At 54.5% G+C, this 25472-nt stretch overlaps 1 protein-coding gene across 5 annotated transcripts in view; it reads right to left on the bottom strand.

Moving 5' to 3' along the window:
- SMG6 (SMG6 nonsense mediated mRNA decay factor) overlaps positions 1-25472 on the bottom strand; it is a 114988-nt gene that overhangs the window by 39700 nt on the left and 49816 nt on the right. For all 5 annotated transcript variants that reach the window (XM_086624589.1, XM_086624590.1, XM_086624591.1 and 2 more), the window contains 3 exons: positions 20413-20529; positions 19722-19890; positions 10744-10945 (listed from right to left, as the gene is read on the bottom strand). In XM_086624589.1, coding sequence (XP_086480715.1) covers positions 10744-10945; positions 19722-19890; positions 20413-20529 — 488 coding nt within the window. The remainder of the gene's footprint in view (positions 1-10743; positions 10946-19721; positions 19891-20412; positions 20530-25472) is intronic.

Here is a 25472-nt window from a genome sequence, read left to right as displayed (position 1 = left end):
CCCACCACAGACATATTTAGACCAGCAGACGTAATGCTGCTCATGCAAGACCTACGTTCAAGAAGAATTTTAACGCTTCCCAGTGAACCTTCCCTTCATACCCCCTCCTCTTCCTACGGGCCGCGGGTGGCCTGGGGCTGAGGCACTGGCCTGAAATCCTGGGTATCAGGGGTTTGTTCTCATCCTGAAGCCAAGGCTTCCTGTGGGACCCAGCTCAGTCCCTCAGCCTCGCGTACCTCTGTTGCCAATCTCTAACAAGGAAATTGCTTTTCCTTCTGTCACAACGTGTTGTGGAGATATGTTCATTAATGCCTGGGAAGTGCTTCGACTTCAATGACAGCGAGAAGAGAAAATAAATAAGACCACGGCGATGTCTTCTCTTTCTGCTTTGGGAGGCGACAGCATGAGGACACTGAGGGTTACAGCTCCAGCCTGCTGCGGGAGTTGGGATCTCCAATCTCGCCTAGATTCAGCCCAGCACCAGCAGATGGATTCGGCATCCACAAAAACAACGTGAGGTCCATCTGGGAGCAGAAACGTGGGGAGCAGACTCCAAGCTCAATGACAGAGGTCACCTTCCGTCTCCCGTAGAGACAGAGTAGATCCCCATCTGTTATTTGGGCTGACCGCTCCCTGCATTCCACCCAGTCCACTTCTCTGGCAAGCTTCCCAGGACGTGGATCTTTCTTATTCAGGATAACAATGAGGAGTTATTAATTGGGTCTTTTTTCAGGTTTCCTGAGGTCCTTCCAATAGCTGCGTTGGTGGATACCACAGCCGTCATCGTCTTCAGCAGAGACGTTTTAAGCATTTCACTTGGTCAAAGACAAAATCTAAGCAGTGCCATGAAACAGGGTCACCCTCGAAGCTAGGGCAGGGTCAGAGATGAAGAGTCAGGTCAAGGACTGAGTGCAGAGTCTGAGTGGTCACGGCATATCCAGTTGGTAAAGCACAAGCCAAAGAGGCAACCTTGAGTCCCAGGGACCCCCTGCTCAATCAGAAGCGCCACATTAAGTCTTGAGCACCACAAAGACTGTCCGAGGCGAGGCCACGCTTCATGCCCAGGGACCAGCTCAGCCAGCCAGAGCAGCCTTCCCATTTCCTCAAGGTTTCTCTAGGTAGCAATAAGAGATGGCTCATTGGGAGAGGATCCAGCATTAATGGTGTTTTAATGAGGCCTTTCAATATACTTACAGACTAATCAGCAAATTCCACGAGGTCTGGACTCTAATATGTCATTCCGAGTACACTAAACTCATGGTGAATACCTCTTTTATGGCCAGATCTGTGCACTCTCTGGGCCTGACGTCCTGCCAAGACGTGGCAGGTTTTGTACCATTCGGGTGCCGATGCGGCAGAAGCGAGGTCGTTACCTGCTGCAAAATCCCAAGGGAAGCAAACGGTGCACGCAGCGTACGCCGAGGAGGTGCTGCACAGGAGGCTTCACGGTTTGACTCTCCTTTCCTAGGTCACGCCACTGATACCGACTCCGGGGACAGGTGGTCAGTGAGTTTCTGGAACAGGAGGTTTCCCAAGAGTCCATGCCAAACCTCTGAAGGCAGCTTTTAGGACAAAAATACTGAACACAAATAAGTTTTCCGTCTCATTACATAAACCCGGCCTGACGATGACAGAAGCGAGGATGTTCAACAACCAGCATCATCTGATCCGCAAGGAAAGATCCAACGCCGCCTGGAAGCAGGCACGGGACAAGGCTGATTTATCCTGCCAGTCTCTGCCTCGAGCTGATGATCACATAGCACTTCCAGAAAACACTTTAGAAGAGCCTTTTGCTGACACCAGAGCCAAACTGAGCCGTGCTGGCTGAGGAACCCACACGTGCTGGTGCACGTGCGCGGCTCACGCCCAGGCTGCCTGATTCACTTGGAGCCGACGCCGTGGCTAAAGTGCCCTGTCCAAGACGAGCCGGGAGGAGAGGCAGAGGTGGATCTAAGGCTGAGGGAAAGCAGCGGAGGAAGGGATGGAAATGTCACGAGTCGCCTAAGCAAATTCCCCATGGCTTCCCCATGCTCCGGGGTGTTACTCGCGCCCTCCAAGTGCCAGGAAAGAGGCATTGCAGGAGTAGGGAAGGTTGTTTCCACCAACTGCTGGTTCTTCCCTTCCCATTTTCCCCGTCAAGAGATGGGGCTGCCTGGAAGGCAGCACCTCGCACTTCCCTGCAAGCCGCGTCCAGACCACAAAGCCGCTCTCACGCTCGCTAACAGGCACGTTAAGAGAACATGTGTAACTGGATCTTAACACGTTGGCAGGTGGTTCCTCACCTCGTAGTGAGACTGCAGTTCTCACACACCACCTCTCAGCTTCAGGACAGAGGCAAACCAGCAGGACCCCAGCTCTGCACAGGGGTGCTGGACTGGGGGTACTGTTACCCCCCAGGTCCTCCTCGCCATCGTGCCTGCGGGGTCAGGGCTACGGGATCTGTTAATGCTTGGCTGTGGCACAGTAGCTGCAAAGCTTTGAGCTCCTGCTGCCTTCAGCATGGTTTCTGCAGCTCGATGATGCCACGGCTGGGTGTCAGCAGGCAGGCAGCCGGCCTCAGCCCGAGCACTCTGCACGGCTGGGACGAGAGGCCGTGAAAGGCGAGTATGCCCCAGAGACCGCAGTGCACAGGATACGGGGTGGATTAAAATCTGGTCAACAGAGGTTCTTAAAATGTCAGCGTAAACAGGAGGGCAGTTCTGGCAGGGCCACGGGGAAGCTTGCTTGGGCTTACGCTGCTTAACAATAGGTTCAGTGACCTGGACAAAGAAAATCTTTGCTGATAAAGCCGGCAGATTAGACACCGTATCCTACTCTCCCAATCTTTGGAGAGAGCAATTCACCAAGAGATAAAAAACTCAAAATTGCTCAGTCACCTACTCCTGAGCAAACAACGCGCTGTTTAATGCAGTTGAATGCAAAGTTGTCGTTCTAGGAGCAAAGGTTGTGGGATGCTGGTAGTGGCTGGTGGGTACGTTGGAGAGCAGAGAGGTCTGGTGGGTACAGAGGAGAGCAGGAGAGCACAGTGGTCACTTCCTCCTTAAAAGCTGGTGCAGCAGCTCGCAGAGCAACACATCGAGCGTGGACAGCCACAGCTCCGAAGCACCACGAGAATGGCTCAGGGGGCCCCAACCGTGCCCGAGACCATCACATCTCTCACTCCACCTATTCACCTTATCAAATGAGGATGGGGGGACTTGGGACACATTTATATATGGCGGTCAGAGCAGCAATGGAGGACTTCCCAACTTACAGCAAAATTCAATTAGTGGAAATCGAAACAAAACAAATTTAGCCTGGAAATAACACACGCATTTAACAGCGACTGAAATTGGCTCCTGCAACAATCTGCTAAAGATCCTGATGGGTTCTCAGCCTTTCGAAACCAAGGCTGAGCGCCTTCTACAAGACCTGCTCTTGTTCCTTTAGAAACTTCCCTGTGGTTTCCTAAGGGAGAAGAGACCAGAGGAGATGGCCACAGCTCCCCGGCTTGCCAGCACGCGGGGCTCTCCAGGGCTGGGTTCCCCACTTCCAGGGCTGGGTTCCTCACTTCCAGGGCTGACGCACACCACTGTGGGCTCCTCTTGGACGAGGGGGTTTCTAACCTGGACGTTCTTCCCAGAAGCTCCCTGATGTTCAAAGCACCTTGCTGACAGACAGGCAGGTGTGCCTGCGATGGTGGCCACCTCCTCAAACCCGGCACGGTGGGGTGGGAGAGCGGCCCCCCAACCAGAGCCCTAGGCAAGGCACGGGGGAGTACTCCCAGCCCAGCTGTGACATTTCCTTTCACCTATACCTGTACAGCTGTTTCCTACAGGGCTGCAGCCTCAAGTGAGATGTGTGAGGCTTCTGTAGGTGCTTGGGAACAAGACGGAACAGAAACGCTTCGCACCTGGCCCCAAAATTACAGCACGCTGGAAGGTGGCCAACATAAACTGGCAGAGTACCAGTTGCGATGGACATCAATTAAGAAGCCTGTCATCCTCAGACTGCAGGGTTTTCTTTTTGCGATCTGCATCGCTCCTTAAGCCTTCAGCAGCACCAGCGCTGGAGTTTTCCAGATGGGATCGTTTCCCTCGGATTCCACTCGCTAGATTTATTGCGGGTTGTTTTTTTTTTTTTAAACCCAAACCCACCCCCCCTTTTAAGAGCCTGAACTATTATTCCACATTGCAGATTTCTCCAGGGCTGTATTCAGTGTCCTGCTAGTGCTTGTTTGCACTGAGTTCCCTTTACCTTCAGTCGGAGAAATGCGGTTTTAAGAACATGCTCAAAACTCTCTTAGCTTAAAGAACGATTAAAAACTGAGACCAAACGATAAGTGACCAGACCACCTCTCTGGAAGATGCCCTGCACCACCCAAGGAGATGCGGCAGCAGTCACTAGGACAGCCCTCATGCCCATTTCCATGAACACATATTTAAAACAGCACAACAGACACCACTATACCCTCCTCTGCCACCCTGACCCAGGGACACAGACTCGGTTTGACACTTCCCACTGTGCTAATGACACCCGGCAAAGGCAGAGCACGCAGGCTCCCACGGTGCCCACACAGTCCCTGGCACCTGCCGTTCAAGGAGATGCCAAGGATTGACGAGGAGTTCAAAGCAGGAGATGTTCTGCCCGCTACCTTTGTGGTGGCATGAAACCCACCCTCTCCTCCATCACCCAATGACATCATCTTCCAACATGGCCCATAATTTAGCCTAATTGCCTTTTACAATCCAAAGGCACCACATGAAAGGGAAGGTCGAGGCTGGAATGGAGTTCAGATACTGGTCAGAAAATATAAACATTTCTAACTCCGCCGCCTTGGGGCTGCCAGCTCCTGCCAAGTCCTTGCTCCGAGCAGGGCTGCCTGTGGCAGGGATCTTTCACTGCTTGTTTGGAAACCGAGGCAGGCAGGAATGGAAGGAGTTTTTCAAGGATGACTCCTCCTTGGACTCTCCTTCTTGGGGCTCCGATCTCTGCTCACAGTTTCCCTTTTCCTCTCTGGACCAAACTCCAAGCTGGAAGCTCTCGCTCTCCTGGGCTGAATGCATTTGCCTGCCAGCTGGAGGGAGATGCTCAAAGGCTATGGAATGGGAATGTGGAAAGGATGCTGAGAAAACACTTACATTTGCTCACTGGGGTTTTCTCTCTGCCTACAAAGAGCTTGTGCTCTCAGAGTCCTGGTCTTGCTACCCTTCCCCTGATGCCTTGCAAGAAGTCCTCCCAAAATCACCGTAGTGTGACCACTCTGACGTGGATTTCATCCCTGGTATCTCAGGAGGCAACAGGTCTCAGAAAGTACAAAACTTCTGGTGTTTAGAGGCATGACAGAGCCTGGTGACTCTGACAGCTATTCCTCCTGGGCTTTTAAACCTGGGGCTGCCTTTCCAAGAAGCATCAGACACAACTACACATTGCCAAGAGATATCTGCAAGTCTTAAGAAGACTGAAATACCATAAATAAGTGAAGTGAATGACACGACAGGACTAATTTTAGCCCAAAACTACTATGTAAGGCTCCTAAATAGCTAATTCGAAGGCTACTAGCTCTGCAAATCTACAGCATGTTGGGGCAACCAGAGAGAGGGTCAAATTTGGACTGTCCATCTCAGCTGGAGAGCAGAGAGGAAAGAGATTTGTGTTTTCTAAGGAGAACAAAGCCTGGATTTTAGGCTATCTGCACTGACAGGTGAGAATGCAAATAGCAGGAAGCAAGCACTTGTGAAACAAGAATGGCACCAAGTGTGGGAAGCTAACTGACCACAGGAGCCAAGCAGCACCCAGTTTGCAGGTCTGGAGCAGTAAAACATTGCTGGATATTTTTCAGAGCCTTGCGTTTTAGGGTTTTCATTTGCCTGGTGAGGTGAGGCAGGGTTGAAACTGGCTGAGTGGTGAGTATCTGAGACAGTCCACTCCACACATGAGCATGCACATGAGGGAAAAAAAAAGTGCCTTTCTGTTTGAGAGGAGGGAACCACAGTGACTAGCCCTATAAGCATATGTATTAATCATGCACCGTCTGGTTTTAATCCACACACTGCTGATCCTGCGTCTCCCTGTATTGTTATCAGGGGAAGGAGTATTTCTCCTCAATCTTATTCACCAGCCAAAAGCCTGAAAATGCAAAAAACACATTTGTGAAGTGCCTTCCCAAGGACCCTGGGCCCCGGACCTGGTGAGCTGGGGCTGCTGCCTTTTTATTGGCATTTAAAAACCTTTTATTAACGTGTGTCAGGGCTGGGGGAGGAGAGAGAGGTTCAGGTTTCAGGACCCCCCATGCAGAGAGGTTTATTGTGGGAAGGGACATTAACACTTTCTCCTCCACGTCTCCTTGGCTGAGGCATGTGGCAGAGCGTGGGCTGCAGGCATGGGCTTGGGTGACACACACGTCAAGCCCGTGCAGAGCTTGCAGGGATGAGGGCAACCCGTGATACCATGTGCCTGCATAGAGAAGGACCTCCCTGCTCTGCTCCATGCTGAGTGATCTGCAGTCCTCTTCCAGCCTTGCCACCAGCTCCACAGAGCCACTGCAGAGCAGGATGCTCCCAAGACAACAGGGTTCATTGGGAGCTGGGGAAACCAGGATGTGCTCCAGGTTCCCAGGGCTGCCCAAGAACAGACCCACACACAGCTCAGATCCATCGCTAGAACTTGCTTTAACCTCAACATGACTCAGGGGTTTTCCATTACATGTCCCCCACAGCAGCACCACACACCACCTGATGAATCCACAGCTGTTACCTTCCTTCTTCCCAAACCTCAACTCAGCCCATGCTGCTGCTCCCTGCTCCTGCCTTGGGTAGAACGTTGGGCAAGAGAGGTCCTGGCAGCATCTCCTTCAGCTGCGAACGCTGCAGACGCAGTCTGACAGCTCAGGCACCAGGCTGCATAGTTTGCTGTTGACTGGTACGTTCGATGGTGTTCCATCACACAAGCTGCAATGGATATCTGCCCAACATACGCCCAGGAAAACATCACCAAGTTATGCTCACCCCAGAGCCAGCTTTTGTTGGTTACAGCTTCAATGACAGTGCAAGAGATGATGGGAAGCTCTAAGTGTCACACTGGCTCCAGCAGGAATCCGAACGCACGGATTCATGGCAACGAACAGAGTCAGAACATTTTCACTCAAAATAAGAGCCGGGCCAAACGCTCAAAAACTTGCTGAGAAACTCTGGCTGAATACTGCGCTCCATCTGCTAAATGGGATGTGGAGAACAAAAAGAAGTGGGAAGCACAGTGTTTGTCCTGTATAACTCACAAAACAACCATCCTCTGGGTGGAGCCAATAACCTAACACCATTTTAAGCCCAACACTCTCCAGTCCTGCCTTTCAACGGATTCATTTCCTCCAAAATTTAACAAATTCATGAAAAACCCTATGTTGCAAAAGCATGGGGTAAGGATTTGGAACATCAGCAAGCAAGGTGAGATATTATCCTTGCTGTAGAAAGCCTAGAAGTGATAGGAAAGGTATCACAGTGAGCCTCCCAGAGCCACTTTGGCATACCAGAACCCTCCTCCCAGCCCACTAGACATTCACAGGGTGCCATATAAAGACTGATACGTTTTCTTTGCCTCTCCTGCAAAGAGCTGTCAGGAACCTGGGCTGAAAACTGGGTCAAAACTGAGAATATGAAAGAAAGAAATTGGGTGCAGAAAAATAACTCCTGCTAAACAGCAATGAAAAATCAGTGCTGGGAAGAGTTCTCGCTGCACAGAAATACCATTTCTCACCTGCTCGCAGCTCGGTCAATCAGCAACCAACAAGGAGGACCTAAACGGGAAAGTTCCTGCGACGTGGCTGGATGTGGGACGTGCCAGACAGAACTGCCCCACTGCAGTGCCTGCTGCTGTCATCGCCTGATCGAGACACGGGGACACACATCCCCTTGTGCCACTGTGCTCAGCATGGACACGGTGCCTTTCCACTGCAAACAGCCCAGGGATGCATCTGCTGAGGAGTCAGATTCGTCTGGGCTCTGCACGCTCAAAGGAGGGCAGGGAGCAGATGGTGGACAGGGGACCGCATACAAAGATCCTGCGGTTGAGTTGAATTAGGGGCTTCTTTGCAGGAAAGTGCCTTTTCGTGTCTTGCTCACAGTCATTTGTGAAAGGCACATGGGTTCATGCTCTCAGTCATACCTTCCTGGCTTGGTCTGCACTGCCTTCCACAACACTCCACTTCTGGAGAGTCAAAGAATTCACTTAATTAATACTGCAGAAGGAGAAGATTTGTGGAACAAGATAGTTGTTTGACTGTAATGACGCAGCTGCCACTCCAGCCCCTTCCTAGAGCATTACCGAAACACAGAAAATGGGATAGAAGCATCGAAAGAGGTCACTTTGTCTCCTTTTCCAAGGTGTTCAGATGTACCTGAGCAAGCCTCCCAGTCTGCTTTTAAAAATCTCCAAGGCTGAAGAGATTCTGCAGAATCGCTAAGGATGCTGCTCTCGAGTGCTTAATTACCCAAAGGTATGAAGCCTTTCCTAAAGTCTAGTCTCAATCTATTCTGCTGCAATTTATGCCCATTCCTTCCTGTGCTTTTCAGTGTGGAGCTGGAGGACAGCTTGTTCTCCTCCACCCTGCAACAGCTCACTGCATTTTCCCCGAATTTCCTCTAGACTAAAAAGCCCAGCTCTTCCAGTTCCTTCTTGGAAGTCAGGCTTTTGAGATCTCTGCTCTGTCTCAATGGCCTCCCCTTAATCCTCTCAGGTGTCTTCTGCAAAGCGAATATGCACACCTGCTGTTTCACCAGTCCGACCATTAACGAAAACACTGGTCAGTACTGGATCGAGAAGAGACCTTGCAGAACCTGTTGCTTCTGCTCAGCATGCCCCGGGTAGGGCTGGTACTGGGGGGGGTTCCTCAGTCTACCTCCATGCGACACGTTTGGTGCGTAAGGCAGAGGACAGAAGACGGTACACGACACCCCAGGGGCTTGGACCTGCGCAAACACCAGCCAACACCCCAGCCTGCTGCGTGGGATCACGATTCCAAAGTCAGCTACTTTCAAACCAAACAAGACCCACAGAGGCAGCAAATAAAAACCCATAAAAAAAGAAAGGGAGGGACAGACACAGCCAGGTCTGCCTCCTTCTCTCTGGGATCTGTGCTGCCTCTTCAGCAGAGCGGAGCTGGTACCACCGTGCCTGATGGTCCCGGATGCTTGGGTGGCTGCTGCTGCGCTGCAAAGGGCACTGGCTCCTGCTGGTGCTGTTGAACATTTGTTTATAAAGCACCAGAACCGAAGGGAGCCAAGACAGTGAGAAAACCCAGCTCGGAAGCTCAGGTGTAGCAATAGGACAAAGATATGTCTCCTCTTTCATGCACATGAGTGCAAGTGCCTGGCAGGGCAGGTAGATGGCACTCCGAATAAACCGTGTGTGGTTAGAAGAGGCAGAGTTCAGGGAACACCATCCCCCTCCCACAACTTACAGGGCATCAGACCGGGCTGCTCAACCTGCCTGCAGGGTCTCTGGTTTATGGCTGCTGGGGAAAAGTCCTGGCACAGAGAGTGGGGCACTGGGACTGTCCCCAGCAGAACTCCCTTGAGGTCACAGCACAGCTGGGTTAACAGGCTCCCTTAGGGCATGGATGGCAACCACATGCTTGTTACTTTAACCCCTTCAAACAGAGCCTTGAAAATCCGTTTTTCCACAGTGACTTCCCAGACTAAGGTGCTTCCCCAAACCGAGAGAGCTCTCAGTTTTACTGGGACCCTGTGCTCCTCTGCCATGGGCAGCGCCATGAATACAGGTCAGGCAGACAGAGAAGTGAAACAGAAATTCGCACCTCTGGGATCCCTTGGTGACAAAGGTCCTAATTTTCTCACCGTCATTTCAGGAAAACAGCAAGAAGAAGTGGCACACGGGAAGGCTCGTTGCCACCGTCGCATGCAGGCTCTCCACAGAAACCAGCCCCTGCATCTCCACTTCCCCTCCCGTACCACCAACTGCTCGGGGACGCAACGCCGCAGCTTCCCAGATCGAGCACCGTCTCTGGGGCTGCGATCCTGCCTCCAAGCAGGAAACTGTTGAGAGCCACTCTTATCCTGCCGTGCCTCCAAGGGTGTGCAAAACAAATGCCATTGTGCCTCGGCCATCCCCTAGCAGCTTTGGACACGTTATCCAAGTGCAGCCCCCAGGTCCCTTCTGGCCAGGTGGTAGCAGAGAGCAGACCCAAAACCCCACATCAACAAGGGAACTGATTTCATTATTCTAAAAACAAACAGCCAAAGGAAAGTTCAGGCTAGAATGGGCTCCTAGAGCAAAGAAAGGAAAATAGAGAGCAGGCAGTGGGGAATGCTTCATATTCCTAAAAGCCTTTTGTACGTTAACACATGGTGTCTGCTTCTCTCTAGTCACCTATTTATCACTCTCCTCTTTAGAGAAGGAAAAAAGTCCTGGCTGCCTTCCTAAGGCAGAGTTTTGTGGCCGGGGGGAGGGGGAGGGTGCTTTAAGCATGATGCAAACCATTTGGAGTGCACTGAGAGCACTGCCAACACAAGCTGCACTATTTAAACAAGTGAGGAAATGATCGTATATACAACATGCCAGCGAGCACACACACACCAGAGGAAGTCGAGAGGGGTTTTCATGACACAGAGCTGGATGTCAGCGGCTGAAAGGTCGATATTTTCCCTTAACACCCTTCTCAATGACTTAATCGTGTTCCGTTTGCACAGAAAACTTCCCAAGAATAAAAGTCTGGAGGAATCGCGGGGGGATGTTTGGCCTACTGCTGACCTTGTCCGAGGTCCTCTCCACGTAGCAGGGCTCCTGGGGGGCGACCAGCAGGGGAACGAAGCCCGAGAGCAGCCGATCCTCTTCCAGGCTAAGCAGGGCAAGGTCGTCATCTGGGTCCTTGTACAAGGGCACCTCCGACTGATTCACTGTGGTCAGTATGTTACAGAAGTCAGCCAGCGTCGCCCACACATCTACTGAGACCCTGGGAGAACGAGGAGAGACGTGAGCAATTCGGGGCTGGAATGCATTGGGAGTTGCCTGCAACGCGGCAGCGAATACCAGAGAGGTGAGGCGAGGCGAGGCACGCCATGGCCGCCGCTACCCTACACCACCGGCACGGCTGCCGGAGCAGCTGGGCTGGCACCAAACCCAGGAGGGCTCGTCACCCTCACCCGCACCCACTGACGCCAACCATCCCGTCCCCTTGGATGGCAACGGCTCTCAGGATCTTGCCCTTCCCGCTGCTCTGCCCACCTCTGCCTGCTCCCGAGTCGGTGCACGTGCCGGAAGCAGCTTCTCCGTGCAGTGCCGGCAGGAACCCGGCTTGTTCCAGGTGGGAGAAACACCGCTTGTTATTCAATTTTAAAGCCTGCTGGGAGGACAGACTGATCCCCTGCACTGCTGTTGGGGCAAAGAGGCACCTGGGGGTCTCCAGCCCTGCCTGGGGAGCTCCAGCCCAGCCCTGGGCACCCTCTCCCTCGCCGCCCTGTAACCCGCTGCAATCACATGTTGCAACCACGCTCTGAAGCACAGAGATTTTTTAAGTTAAACCTCAGCCACAGAGGGGGGTTAAGCCACGTTTTGCTTCTGGCCATGGTTTCAACACTGGTGAGTGACCTGCAAAGCTGCCTCTGCAGTGTTTCACCTTCCCAGAGCCGCGGTGACGTGCAGAGAGCCGGGTGTGAACACAAGGCCACTGGTACAGCCCTGGAACCGCTCTCCATGCATCCCCATCATACAGCCCCATGGCTGAGCGCACCCTAGGGAGAGTCCAGCACCACAGAGAGCCAGCGCGGAGGGAGCAGGCAACAATCACAGGGACACCGCAGCCGACCAGGCTGCCTCATACTGCACTTCTCCCTCCTGCTTCTAAAAACACTCATGTTGGGGTTTTTGAGTGCGTGAACTGGGACGAAAGGAAGGGACGAGAGGAAACCGGGGCTCATCTGCTTCTGGTGGCAGTGAGGAGGGCTGCTCCTCCAGCCCGCACTTCCGGAGCACCGAGAAGCGCGGGGCAGGCAGCATCACCGAGGGCGCAGCAGTGACCAGCGCGGCCCGAAGGAGCCCAGGGCTGGAGGGAGGCCCCCCGCTCTTTGAACTGCTCCAGGTGGACAGAGTCTGCACTCGGTTATTTACGGGAATCAATGTACCAGGAAAGCACACTGAAATGAAACATCTTGTTTTCAAGAGCGTCCTGGGAGCCAGGCAGAATGAGGAGCCATTAATCAAAGCCCGGCACGTAATCAGCACACATGTAACGCAGAGTCGCCCACGTCCCTGAGCCAGCCCCAGCCCGCACGCTGCAGAGGAGAAGAGGTCCTTCAAAGCCCTCTGTGCACAGACACCAGGAGCTGGGTTCATTCACAAAGCTCCATCGCTTGGCTCAGCCAGGTCTGGCTGTCAGAAATGTTTAAATATGGAAAAAAATAAACAGTTGCAACACGTTTTTCGGAGCGATCTGTCCGAGGCCCTTTGTGATGTAATGGGAAACACTGCGTTTGTGCTACCAGCTGGAAAATAAACAGAGCTGCGAGGGTTAAAAGGAACTGAACTTTCCACGACCCCTATCTGCAAAAGAAGAAAATAATAAGAGGAATGATCCACTGCCCCACAGCCCTGATAGTTATCCTCCATCCCGGGCTGCAGAGACAAGCACCGGATGTGATAGGGCTGCTCTGGGCCACCTCCAAGGCAAGCTCTGCCCATGGGAGATGCACAGGGCTTGGGAGGCTCAGCCCTCCCCCAGTGCCCTGCTGGCAACTGGGCTTGGCTGCCTGAGTCCGGTCACATAGCACTGGTGGGGCCCCGCTGGCGCAGGCTGCAACCAAGGCTTGGCTTGGAAGAAGGAGAGGAACGGGGAGAGCACCCGCAACTGCCGGGGAACGAGAGTACCGGGTTGTTGGGGACAGGGACCGATGCAGAGGACGTTCCTGAAGGGGCTGAGACAGCCAAGTGCATGGGGCCAGGGTGGAGGAGAAGGGAGAGAAACACATGGCGGAGACCTCACCTCTATTCCCCAAAAACCAGGGCTGCAGGCAGGGGATGGAGATAAGCAGGGAGGGAGAGAACAGCAGCAGGACGCTGGGCAGGACTGGGATCTGCAGCGGGACAGGGGTGGTGGCAGGGGGAAGGAGCAGCACAGATGGAGCCATCTCCCTCCCCATGGCACCTCGTGTCAGAAAAACGCCACGTGAACAGTCGCCAAGCCCACGCTGCTGACACCCATGCGGTTACCCAGCCCAGCAATCCCCTCTCCTCTCCCATCCCCGGACCCTCCGGCAGCGCAGCCCCTCGCCACCCCCTGCGTGCGACAGCAGTCCCTGTCACTTTATCCCCTTCATCCTCAGCTCCCCGTAGCTTCGCGGTGCCTTGCCACATCTGTCATTCGCACTCGATGTGTCAGGTTTCCACCCTGGGCTTCCTTCAGTCAAACCACAGGCTGTGCCGGCTCTCCGGGTAGCCAAATCCCGCTGCAACGCAACCCCGCGCAGCTCTGCGGCAGCGGCTGCCAGCCGGGCAGCGCCCTCTGGCACACAGCGCCCTGCAGAGCCTTCAAAAAGCCGGCAAAGAAGGTGGTGCCAGCGTTTCTGCTCTGGTTTTCTCCTGCAACGCGGAGGTGGCACCGCAGAGAGCGGGTCTGACAATTTTCTGCCTTCCCCTTGGGTGCAGGTCCCCCTCTGCACTGCATCTCCCACCACCAGCACCACCAAGATCGTTTACCAGCTGCTACCCACCAGCAAAGCCACCGAGGGCTAACGGCTGACGCCAACACCACACTGCCCAGTGGATCTCCTGCTGGGACGAGCGCTCACCCTAGAAGGTCACACAAGCTCCCCAGGACGCTGCTGTGGCCACCTCCAGGCACTTCTGGCTTATGTCACCCAACGGTGCGGTGGTGCCGGAGCCTCCCTGAGAAGCCAAAGCAGGCCCAGGTGCCTGGAAGCGTTGCGTACGTGCAGTGCCATGGCTTTGGAGTCCCTCTGCGGAGGGAGGTCCTGAATTACTGACACCGAGCCCAGGCATGACGCTCCCAGGTACAGGGACGAGGCTCCCAGAGCTTCTAACCGAGGAAGCGAGAAGGGGGTTAGCGCGAGGTCTCGCCTCAGAACGGGGGTTCGTTCACTTCCCCACAGACACATTTACATTTGCTTATTCCACTAGGGCAGGAAAAAAAAATAAGAGTTAATTTCTTTTTTATTGCCTCAGGATTCCAGGTTTAATGTAGCTGTCAGTGTGAGCGCAGCCCAGCTGCACGCCGACAGGACGCAGCCCGGCCAGGCGATGCTGAGAGCGCCGGCACAAGTGCGCAGCCGAGCGAGCGCGCGGGCTGAAGCGTGGCCCCGGCGAGGCCGGGTCTGTGCCGGGGCGGCTTCTGCCAAGGATGGGATGTCTGCGATGGGCACACATCACCGCAAGGCGAGAAGCACACACCGGGGCAAGCAGACGGCGACAGGGGAGATGGGCACGGGAGCGAGCGTGATGCTCGCTGGATCCCCGCCGGCCGCGGTGCCGTGCGGCGTTCCCGTGCAAGCCACCATCTTCACCGGGGACGCGGGCTGCCTGGTGATTAATATCAAGCACAATGACCCCATGTTACAAGCCTGCGGAGGCCTGTGGAGGTGGCCATTTCCTGTGTAATACCAGCTTGTTTAAACACTAACATTCAAACTGCACAGCTGCAGAACAAACCCGGAAAGCGCAGCGCAGAAGAAGCCCTGCATTGTGTTCCCCAGCCGCCGAGAGCCGCGCAGATGGCAAACACCTCGGGCTCGCGCGCTCCCGGGGCCGGGCGATGTGCACCCACCAGCTCCTGGTGCGAGGCAGCACCGGTGCCCAGCCCGGCTCCCGCACTGCCGTACAAAGTGCTCCTCATCCCCCTCCTGGGTTTCCTCTCTCCCGGCCCCAGGGAAGTCAAAGGAAAAGCAGCTCCTCTGCAAGGAACAAAAGGAGCTGGCAGTGGGAGCTCTTCCCAAAAGGCATTCTCCAACCTTGCCCTGGACTCGGGTACAGTCGCCCAGAGCGGGGACAACATGGTCACACCAATGATTTCCCCGACTCTGCCCTGCACGTGGTCCCTTTGGCCAGCCGGGCATCCGGAACTCCATTCCTCTCCCGGGAACCTGCCTTCGGAGTGAGAGGGTCTCTCTCCTCTCTGGGAGATGCAGTCTCCTCCCAGCCAGCCCTTGCCTCGCCACAGCCCCCTTCTCCATGGAGACTTTTGGCTTCTGCTTCGCTCGACTTTACCTTCATTCTCGGCCAGATTTACACTACCGAGACACCTCTGAATCCTCGCTTTGATGTCTCGATAGGGAAACTCTGGTGGCCAGCATTACTAACCAAGGCTGAGATCTGCAAAAGGGATTTTCCATTTACTCTCCGGCAAACTCCAGCAAGGCCTTGGCACCCCCGTTCAAGACTCTGTCCATCTCTCCCAGTGGGAGCTGCCATCTCAGTGACACTTCTCCGCAAGAGCGATGTGATGAGAGCGATCTGGCAGATCTCTCTGGGAAGGTAAGCTCTAGAATGTGCTCAGAGCCTTTGGATTTAATTTAATACTTGGTTTAAATTAACCATTTTTAAATGCTTGCAGACAGTCTCCACAAACTGAGAGGCCCTTCGCTCCAGCGTGGAAGGAGCGCAGATTTGCCAGGGTTGGCCCTGCAGCAGTTTGCATGTCTAGCCAGTGGCTTCCCCATCGATTCTTGCGCTTCGTTTAGCAACGGATTCATTGCTGCAACAGTAGAGCAAGGAGAAGCTTTGCTCTCCTCTGCCCAGCCCTCTTCACCCATCTCAGCTCCTCAGGCATGTCCCAAAAGGAGATGGATTCCCTTGAACAACAGCAGTCTCCTTCGAGATCCACCTTTTGCCTCATCTGCTGCTAATATCTCTGCCTTAGGAGATCCATACCACTGCTCTCCCCCCAGGGACTCCCCGCTTTTACACCTTAATCTCTGCAAATTACTTCTGGGGACAGTCAGTCTGAAAGATGCTGCTCCAACACAGCTGATGGCAACGCCACCGCTTGAAACGACTGTCTGCTCAGACCTCAACACAACGTTTGCCATGAAACGTGCAGATATAAATTCATTTTAAGATACAGAAGCAACTGTGGCTTTGCTGCTAGACCTGGGAACACCTAGTCCAGACACACAATCCCCAAGACACAGGTCTCTCTGAAGTAGAGATGTTCATGGTCAGGTTTAGCTCCCGGAAACACCTGAGAAAAGAGCCACGGAAAACTCACTGAGCCCCACTCCCAAACAGGTAGAGGGGAAGGACACTTCCCACCTCTCAAATACACACAGCAGCCCCAAGAGAGGAATCCAGGCAACCTGTCACCTCTCTATGGCCTTCTGGCCCGAAAACATGCCCCAGCACATCCTCTGAGCCACGGTGACCACGCAGGTGGCCAAGAGCTGGATGACTGTGCCAGAGCAAGGAGGGCGGTTTTGGGAAAACACATAGCTTCTCATTCAGGCTGGATTCTGGGCCACTGAGCCCCCAGCTAGGGAGAGGATGCCTGCCAGGAGCCGGGGTTCATTCCCAAGCCCTCGCCAAGAAAAGGACCCCGAAGACACAGCCTCCCATCCCGCTCCGCAGAGCCCACTCCTGCGTGGCTCGCAGCCGCACGCCGGGTTTCGGCAGCGCTCACCCCTCACACCTTTCCCTCCGCCTCTGTCCAAGGGGGAAAAGCAGCGAGCTGAGGAATTTGGTGTGGGTTTTCTTTTTTTCCCCTTTTCTTCTTTTTTTTTTTTTTTTTTTTTTTTATTGTAAAGACTCAAATCCAGCAGTGTGATAAATGCATCCGAGCTACAATTAGGAAGATATATAGCATCAGAATGCGAAGGTCTGGGCAGCGTGGTGAAACGCGGGCTCTCCAGAGCCCCAGCTATGTTTCCCATTATGTAACCCTGGTCATGGGCAGACAGCCAGACTCCAAATGAAAAAGAGACTCTGGCTTGGCACCGTTTCTATTTTCCTATCCTCATTCGGGGTCAGCGCAGTGTCATACAGCTGCAGAGAAAGCTCCGGGGATTAAACCTGGGAAAGACTCCAAGACCAGGACCCGGGTTCAAGTACCAGCTGAAAGCAATAAACCAACTGCCACAGCTGGGCTGAGTTTAGACGTTCTCAAAGTCCCCCACCTCTCTCCCTTGCTAAGAACGAGAGATCGTGAACATGGCGAAGGCGGCGCGAGCGAAGGCCTCCGGACAGATAGCCCTGGCAGCCCAGGCCCTGGGCTCTGGCAGAGTCTTGACAAGCTGCCCTGGCTGGCCCCGAGCCCAGGCCGTCATTTTGGCAGCACCACTGGCCCCGGATGAGCTGCACTTTGATGCAAGCTCTGGGCCAGGCCTTTGCTCTCAGGGGGGCTGCCAGGTGGGTACAGGGCTTGTTTTATCTAGAAGCTTTGGCATGTTTGTGGCATCCTTGCAGGGTGCTTCTGTGCTTTGGGGTTTGTTTTTTTTTTTTTTTTTACTGTCCCTCTTCTACACACACACTGCCATGAGGGGCACTGGGAGTGGTGGCTGCGCGGCACTGGGAAGCGGTTTCGGCGTGGCCAAGCTCCATCAGCACTGGTGGGGACCTCATGGCACGTCCTGCCACGCGTGAAACGGCACAGGCTCCTTACTTGGTCTGCAACTTGGCATCTGCGCTCACTCCTCGTGTGCTCTCCCTGCTCCTGAGCTCACCCTGCCCATAAACCTTGGCTTACTCCAACACGCCTGCTGCTCTGACCCATGGATTACTTTTAAACTTCTTTGAAGCTGCTCCTATCTAAACCCCCCGGACTCGGTGACTCTACCTGGTTACTGAACAGCCCCAGGCCAGACAGCAGGCTTGTGTCAATACTTGTGTCAACAGAGAGCTGAAACACTAACCCGCTGCTCCTCTTTTCCTTCCCCACCTCCAGGGAAGACATTGTTAAGCCTCAAGTCATGCCCAAGAGTGGGGCTGGTTCCTGGGAAGGGAAGCTCTAGGGAAGCTCAGCTACCACTGTCCCAGAGTCCCAGACCACCAACACCCAGCCAAGCAATACTGGGTCAACACAAAAGATCTGGGCTGAAAGAGCGGCCAGTCTCCTCGCTGAGGAGAAGACAGATGCTCCTGGTGAGCCAGTAAGCACCAGGGTGGAAGGACCTGGGAGTCAGCATGAGGAAGGCTCATGGTGAGCCAAAAACCAGCAGGGTAGACAGAGCTGGGAGCCAACACGAGGAAGGCTGCCCATAGCCCAGACTATGGGAACGGTGGGACAAGAGGGGCTGCTCAGCCACCCTCCATGGAGAGGGAGAGGTGGGGAAGAAGTTGGGCCTCTGCTACACGATGAAGACTTTTGCTCCTCCACCAGGCAGACTAGGACCTTGTGGAGCAGAGCCCTCCAGGCCTTACCCACCGCTCCCAAAAGAGCCATGTGCCGCCATGCCACGGGGTGGGCTGCCATGGCCGCCTTCTCCCACCTCCACAGGCGAGCAGGAGCCCGCACCTGCTCCGGGAGCCCAGGGGGACGCAGCCCCGTGCCCTGCAGGAGGGGGAGGCAACTCGTCCCGGGGAAGGCGCCGAGCACTGGCTGCGCGAACCCAATCAGAAATTCCATCTCAAGGCTGCCCGTCGCCAAGGGCTCGGCGGCTCCCTGCGCCGGCAGCGCGAGGGGAAGGGGGGATTGGCGCACGCGCTCTCACGTGACGGATCCCAGTTTGAGTTCCTGCCCAAAGATGGGCAGCAGTTCACATGAGCAGGCAGCGGTCCCACACCGAGCAGCCGACAAACAGAAAACAGACTCCATCTCCACAAAATGAGGCCCAGAACTTCCTGTGTGAGATTTCCATTTCCTCAGCCAAATGAAAAAGAACTGGAGTAAGAGGCAATAAACTAGGAGAGCAGGACTGGACCTGACGCACGGAGCGGGGACCCATTAATGGTTAAGCCACTTTGCTGGATTACTCTTAATGCGCCTTCCCATCACCCTGGGTTCTGGCTCCTTTGGATTAACAATAAGACGTGATTTCAGGCTCTGGATCCGGAGTACCGGAGGCAGATGGAAAATCCTGCGGGAAAGCTGCTACGGAGCATGCTCAGACACTATTTCGCATACTCCATACTTGGCCTCTTCACTCGATTTTCTGTCCAAAAATATGCAAATTGCCTAGTCCGCATTATGGACTAATGGGCTGGAATCGGCCAGCTTAGAAAATTAACCCTTTTGCACGTCGCAGAAGTAGAGACAAGCTGTTCCTGAAGCAGAAGGGAGGCGACTCTTGGAGCTCCAGGAACAGATGAGCTGCTCCAGGCCAGCCCAGCCCGACCAAGGTTGGCCTGATTCAGTCAAAAAAAAAAAAAGGCAACGGAATGCTCACGCTGGAAATGGACTTCCCTCTCACAGAGAGGAAGGTCCTGCCTGTTCAGCTGCCTGGGCCAGCAAAGCGCGTAAAGGAGACGTATCCCAACAAAAGCAGGCACACATCCTAAGCGGAAGGTAAAAATCCAGCTCGTGGGACATTTTCTAACAGATGGAAGCACTGGGCATCCACCAGGCACCCTCAGAGACACTTCACCCCCCCCCCTCCCCCCCCATCAATGAAGAAGTCACTGTGTCACCAAGGGTGACAAGTTCCCCCAAACACCCCCTGCGTGGTGATTCTCTCCTGCGTGCCCACGTCAGAGTGCCACAGCCAGGAGCAAGCATGAGCGAGGGGGAAAAGCGGCACAAGGAGCCCAGGGAGGGAGCAGACACCAAAAGACAGACCAAAGGATGCACGTACTGTTTGGGGAGCTCGAGAGAGATTGGAGGAGGATTCCAGGTGTCCGGGTGGCCAAGCATCCAGTCCGACCAGACCTTCACACTGGGGAGCAGCTCCTTCAGGTCCTGGGGCAAGGCAGAGACCTTGATGTCGTCCTCCTCATCCTCCTGCTCCACCTCTCGAGCCTGAACTGCAAATACAAGATGTGAGAGCTGAGGCAACTCCCCACAGCCAGGCTCAGGCAGGGACTGGGGATGCACAACACAGATGTCAACATCCCAGCCTTGGAGACACAAGGGAACAGCCAGAACCCACAGCAAGTGCAAAGACGGATCTGTTCTCCCTACACGGACTGGCCTGGGGGGCCAAGCCACAAGCCAGGACCGTTTGTGATCCCTTTTATTGAGGGCAGCGTGGTGCCAGGGCACCAGTCGTAGAGACAGGATCCTGAGGACTGTTTTGGGATGTTTCCCAGTAGCTGGCAGAAAGCATGCCCTGCATCCATCCCTTTCTTCCAAACCTTTCTGCCTGCACACATCAGGGGCTTTCATGCCAGATGATTCAGCCATGATCTGGGCAGAGCTTGGGACACGGGGAAAACCCAAGGGCCCCAGCAGTGGGGAAGGGGTGTACAAAACAGCAGGGAAGCAGGGTCTGACCCCACCAGGCTCCCTCGCAGGCAGCTGAGTGGATCCTGCCCGTAACCCCTTACCTTGCAGGCACTCCCTCAGCAGGCTGGTGCACCTCCTCACCAAGAGCGCAAACATGGAGAGCCCCAGAGCCGTGGCCTGTTCCTGGATGACAGAGCGGCAGTCTTCAGAGATGCACTCTAGAAGACAGAGAGAGGGTTCAGCAGGGAGCAGGTCAGATATTCCATCTTGCTTCACCTTCGCAGCCTCCCTTTCCACATGGAGCATGGATCTCTGCAGAGGTAGGTGATTCCCCAGCTCACACCTGTCGTGGGTCCAATTGCTCCACACAGGGGAGGAAAAAAGGTGGCAAGTAGCCACTTTGGAGCTGCGGTCACACTGCCCACATCGTGCCCGACCCTATCTCACACGCTGAGCCAGCCCGGCCCGAGCCAGCACTCAGGGCTCCTAGCACAGAAGCTGCTGCTTGGAGATGATGCCTTCCCCTGAAGGAGGGGGATATGTTTAAGTGTTAAAAGGGTAATTAGCTGCATGTTTGATCTTTGTCCCTGCTGGAGTTTTAACCTCGGCAGCTGAGGAGGGGGCTCCTCCCATTAGTTCACCAGTCACACAACAGCTTGTCAAGAGAGCTTAATTGAAGCCGTTACTCAAGTAGATGCCACACAACCACAGCTCTTCCAAACAGAGCCGGCTCGGAGTGAGAGCAAATCCGCCCGGCACATCTACACCCAGCCAGAAACCACTTCTGAGGCCGCTGAGAGCAGCGGGGAGCTGGCTTGAGGGAGCTGCCTGGAGCTGGGCGTGGGTTACGTTTAGCGGGGCCGAGAGCGCCGTGGGGCACGCGGGGCTGCCCGTGCGAGCTCAGGCACCCCGCTGCCTGCTTGCAGGAGGATTTTAAGCCTTACGGGTAGCGTCTGCCCTCTGAATCCCCTCTGCCCCCTGAATCCCCTCTGCCTCCAATTCACATCCTCCCTTGGGATGTGGCGGCAAGCGGCTGGCCAGGGGCTTGCCCCGAGGGAGGCAGGGAAGCACTGTGGTGGGGAGCTGAGCTGCTGCCCAGGAGACGGGATGCACCCACTCCGCTCGGGGGTCTTCTACCAGCCTGTGCCATTTGCTCGGCACGGGTTGCTCTGCCGCAGCACCTTGCCAGCCTGCACATCTTCTCCTGCGGGCCCAGAGCTTCCAGCCCTCGCCCTGCAGACGGGCAGGTGCTGTGCGAAAAGCTGCCACAAGCCAGGCAAAGGATTTGCACAGTGAACTCAAACATGTTGGTACTGACCTCAAACCAGTGCCCGTGCGAGCAAAGCCCCAGCGCCGGGACGGGGAGGGAGAGATCCTGCAGAGCCCTGGCTCCTGGGCACCTCCGCTGCAGATATGAGCATCAGCTGCCCATGGGCAAGGAGGCGTTGGAAGCTGAACTCCCCTGATGTGGCAGACCAGGGATTTTGAGCAAAGGGCAAGAGGATTAAAGCAAGACATGGAGACCCTGTTCCAGCCAGGGCTAGCAAAACACCTGAGGCACAGAGAACAAACACTGGGGTTTTTAAGTGCCAATTATTTCAGAGCAATGGGGTGGGTGCTTAAAAACAACCAGAAAAAGACTAAAGCACACCTTGAAACACGGAAAAAAATACGAGGAAGATCTGTAGGCTTGATTTGGGCAGCTCGTACAGCTGGCAATGAGTTCAGCACCCAGTGGGGAGACCACCGAGGGTAATCCAGGGTGGCACTGGAGGCGCCTGAACGAAGGTGCTCTGCTCCCGGAGCCAGAACTGAGCTGATGCCGCAGAGCAATGGTAGGAAGTGCCGTTCTGCAGGGGCTGTCAACTTTTGGAGGAAACATAAAACTAAAGATGTGACCACTCTGGGACAGTAAATCTCTTTCATGAAGCCTTTCCCACAATTAAGAGTGTTAGTCCCAGTGCTTTGGCCACAGTCCAGCTCAAGAAATTACAGTCGTCTTCGCTGTGCTCCCTCCTCCCGCACTCGGGCAAGATGCTGGACTCTCTCCATTTCTTGTCTTAAACGGGCACATGACAAGACCATGACCGTTGTGCTGCTGCACCTGAGTCTGGTGAGTCCCCAGGGTGGGTGAAAAGCACTGCCACAGCCCTGCTGTATTTCAGAGATGGACTCCAAGCGCCGGAGCACTGCTTGGTCATGGCCAGGATTGGTACCAGGGCCTCAGAGCCTTCCGTTGCCACCGGCAGCTCTTCTTGCAGGCTACAAGTTCTCCGTAAAACATTAAACACTCGAAAGAGAGTAAAAATGTTTCTTGCACGTGAGCTGTCACAGGTACAGCCATCCGCTCAAGCCAAGCACTGCAGCCACGGCTCCATCGAACACCTCGTATTGCTGCAGACGTGAAACACGTGCCCACCGGCTCACACCCAGTTTACATGAAGCCATGGTGGTTTGATGTACCACAGCAATACTCAGCCCTGGTACAGCCCACAAGGCTGCCCACTGTGCAGGTAAGAGGAACAGGACACTCAAATTCAAGGGTTGTTTCCCCACAGTTCCAGCTCAGCTACTGTGGACGTTGTAATCTCATTGTTAAATTACACAAAACTCCCCCTGGCCAAGCTTGTCAGTCTCGTTTCAAGGAGGCTCCTCCAGCCCAAAATCATTGCAGAGATGGACAAGCACCCAGGTGAGAACATGGTGGGAGCTTATTCAAGCCTCCTGAACGTACACCAGTGCTCCAGCTCCCAGCTTTGACAGCAAAGGCTCTTCAAGAGCTTAATTGTAGGACAAAAGAGGAAAGCACCATAAATCAGAAGGAACTTTCTCTTTGTGCCTTTTCACCACTTTCCTTGGGAGGGAGGGAGCCTCAGCTTTCACTGAGCTGGGAGCTTGAAGCCAGCGCCCACAACTGCGTGACACAGAGGCGGTGGGGTGGCAGACCCCAGGCTACCCCTGGCTGCCCACGCCACAGAAGACAGTCAGGGTGAGGGTACAAGGCCAGGGCTGCGTGCTCATGAAACGGGGGATTTAGACAGAAACTTGTGGAGTGTTTTGAGCGATGGGCATTAAGGAAACCAGCTCTCCACATCCACAGCAAGGTCTCTTGCTCACAGCACCAAGTGTCTGAGCCCACCCTGGCACTAAGAGAAAAATATTTTGTAGAAGATATGCTGAAAAGTGGGGCTGGAGCAACAAATCTGCTCCAGAGCCCACAGGGCGTCGTTACCCTCTGAGCTGCGCAATGGTCTGCGCTGCTGATAACGCACGATGCGTTAAGACACAAACTCCACGGAAAGAGGTGTTTTTGGAGGCTGGAGTGACACTTAGGGAATTCCTGTCCCTGCAGGTGAACAGCACTAGTATAACCTGGGACACCAGCTGCCACAGACCAAGAAGGGCAGGCAGAGAGATCCTGACTGCCCAGGTCAGGGCAAACCCTGTAATTCCCAGCTCTGTCTCCCCAAATACACAGCGGGTGCAGAAGAAGCAGAACCACAGTATCAGGTCCACAGGCAATCCTGAATCCTGTCCCTGCAGGCAGTCACCAAAAGCCTGGCACAGAGACGTTTTCAGGTGGCATTGATGGCATCTCATCAGCTAAGGCTACCACAAACCCATGCTCCACTTCCTCCCCTGAATCCCCAATTAGGCTTTAATCAGAACACCCTCCTGCATTCACACCCAGCCACGTCACGCTGCCGGGGCACGGTGCAGATGTGGTCAGGCAGACTACGGACAGAAATCACACGAAAAAGAAGTTGCCACAAGGTCACGGGCCCCGAGGTGGTCAGAGATGTGGCTTCTCTGTGCCACCAGCAGCCGCAGCAGCGACGCTCTGCAGGATATCAGCACAACACCAAGCACGACGCGTTCCCACTCCGCCTTCTCCCCTTGCCAGCAGGCAAACGTCGGTGTTAATGCCGGCATCGGTTAAACAGCTCCTGTCACCACGTCACCTCTCGGCTCTCGCCTGTGCAGCCACCCTGTGAACCAGATCCCACAGCAAACAGGGGTTTGAAATGTCACCTTTCAGCTGTGCCACTGCCATCAAAGCTGGTGTGTGGGGGGAGAGGAGGGTGGGTGAAGCTGGCACCGCTACCTAAGTAACTGCTCGTTAAACCACAGCTGAAGGTCAGGGCTTCGGGACTTGCAGTGCTTGTAGCCAGGACCAAGTTGGGGTAACACCGTACCCTCGCCGCACGCTGCACTACCACCCGCTGTACCGACTCACGGCCCGCTGAGCCGTGCTGCAGGCATGGCAGGGAGCTGAGCCGGCCTAAAAACCCCCCTTCTGGGAGCTTTCTCAAGCTGGATCTGTTTCTCGGACACTTGTAGCCCCACGTCAGCTACGACAGCACAACTCTGAGGTACGTGCAACACTGGCACAGGGCTAGAAAGGAGCAGGCAGAGTATTTTAAAGCAGGAATGTCATCAAACACTTTGCAGCCTGAAACAACAGCCTGGGTAATTTGCATTACCCGACACTTCAGAGGCTGAATTTGCCTCGGAGATCTTTCTGAACCCAAAAAATAAGCGAGAGCCCTGCAGCCCTCTGCAAACCCACCACAGAGGTGAGGGCTCCAGATGCTGGCCAGCGGGACATGAGCTCTGACAGTTTTTTGCAGGCAGGGTTTGAGCGTCATGTTCTTAAGCCTGCCTGACACTAGCCACTCGTAAGACCCTTTTTCCAGTTGGCTCAGACTTTAACTGTCGGAGCTGAAGTTTCCATGCCGGGTGCCTGTCTCAGCCTGAATTCTTCCGGAAATCTTTCGCCAAAACAGTTCGGCTACTTGTGAGAATGAGGCTAGGAAACAAGATAGTGGCTTACCCTTGTTAGAAAAAACACTTACAACCTTTTCCTTGAGCTAATCTAGCAACTGCAAATACTGGAAAGGGGATCTGAGATTTTGCTGCCGAATAACCTTTTTAACAGAGAGTTTTCCTGTCCTACTAGAAATCTGTTCGCGCTTGGCCAAGCTATAAACATCTGAAATACAGCAGTTTTTCCATATTCAATAGGAATTCATTTCAGCAGCTAAAACCTTCTAAGATTTCACCTCCCTGAGCATGCTCCATCTTCCTACCTCCCTTACATCTAACCGCCCTTACATCTAACCTGCGTTACGCTCAGCAGAGCACCGCCCTGCTCCCATCC

Source organism: Tauraco erythrolophus, chromosome 21, assembly GCF_009769465.1.
Source record: "Tauraco erythrolophus isolate bTauEry1 chromosome 21, bTauEry1.pri, whole genome shotgun sequence".
NCBI classification, from domain to species: Eukaryota; Metazoa; Chordata; class Aves; order Musophagiformes; family Musophagidae; genus Tauraco; species Tauraco erythrolophus.
The sequence above is the reverse complement of the archived record's forward strand: the minus strand, read 5'-3'. Positions and strand labels throughout refer to the sequence as shown.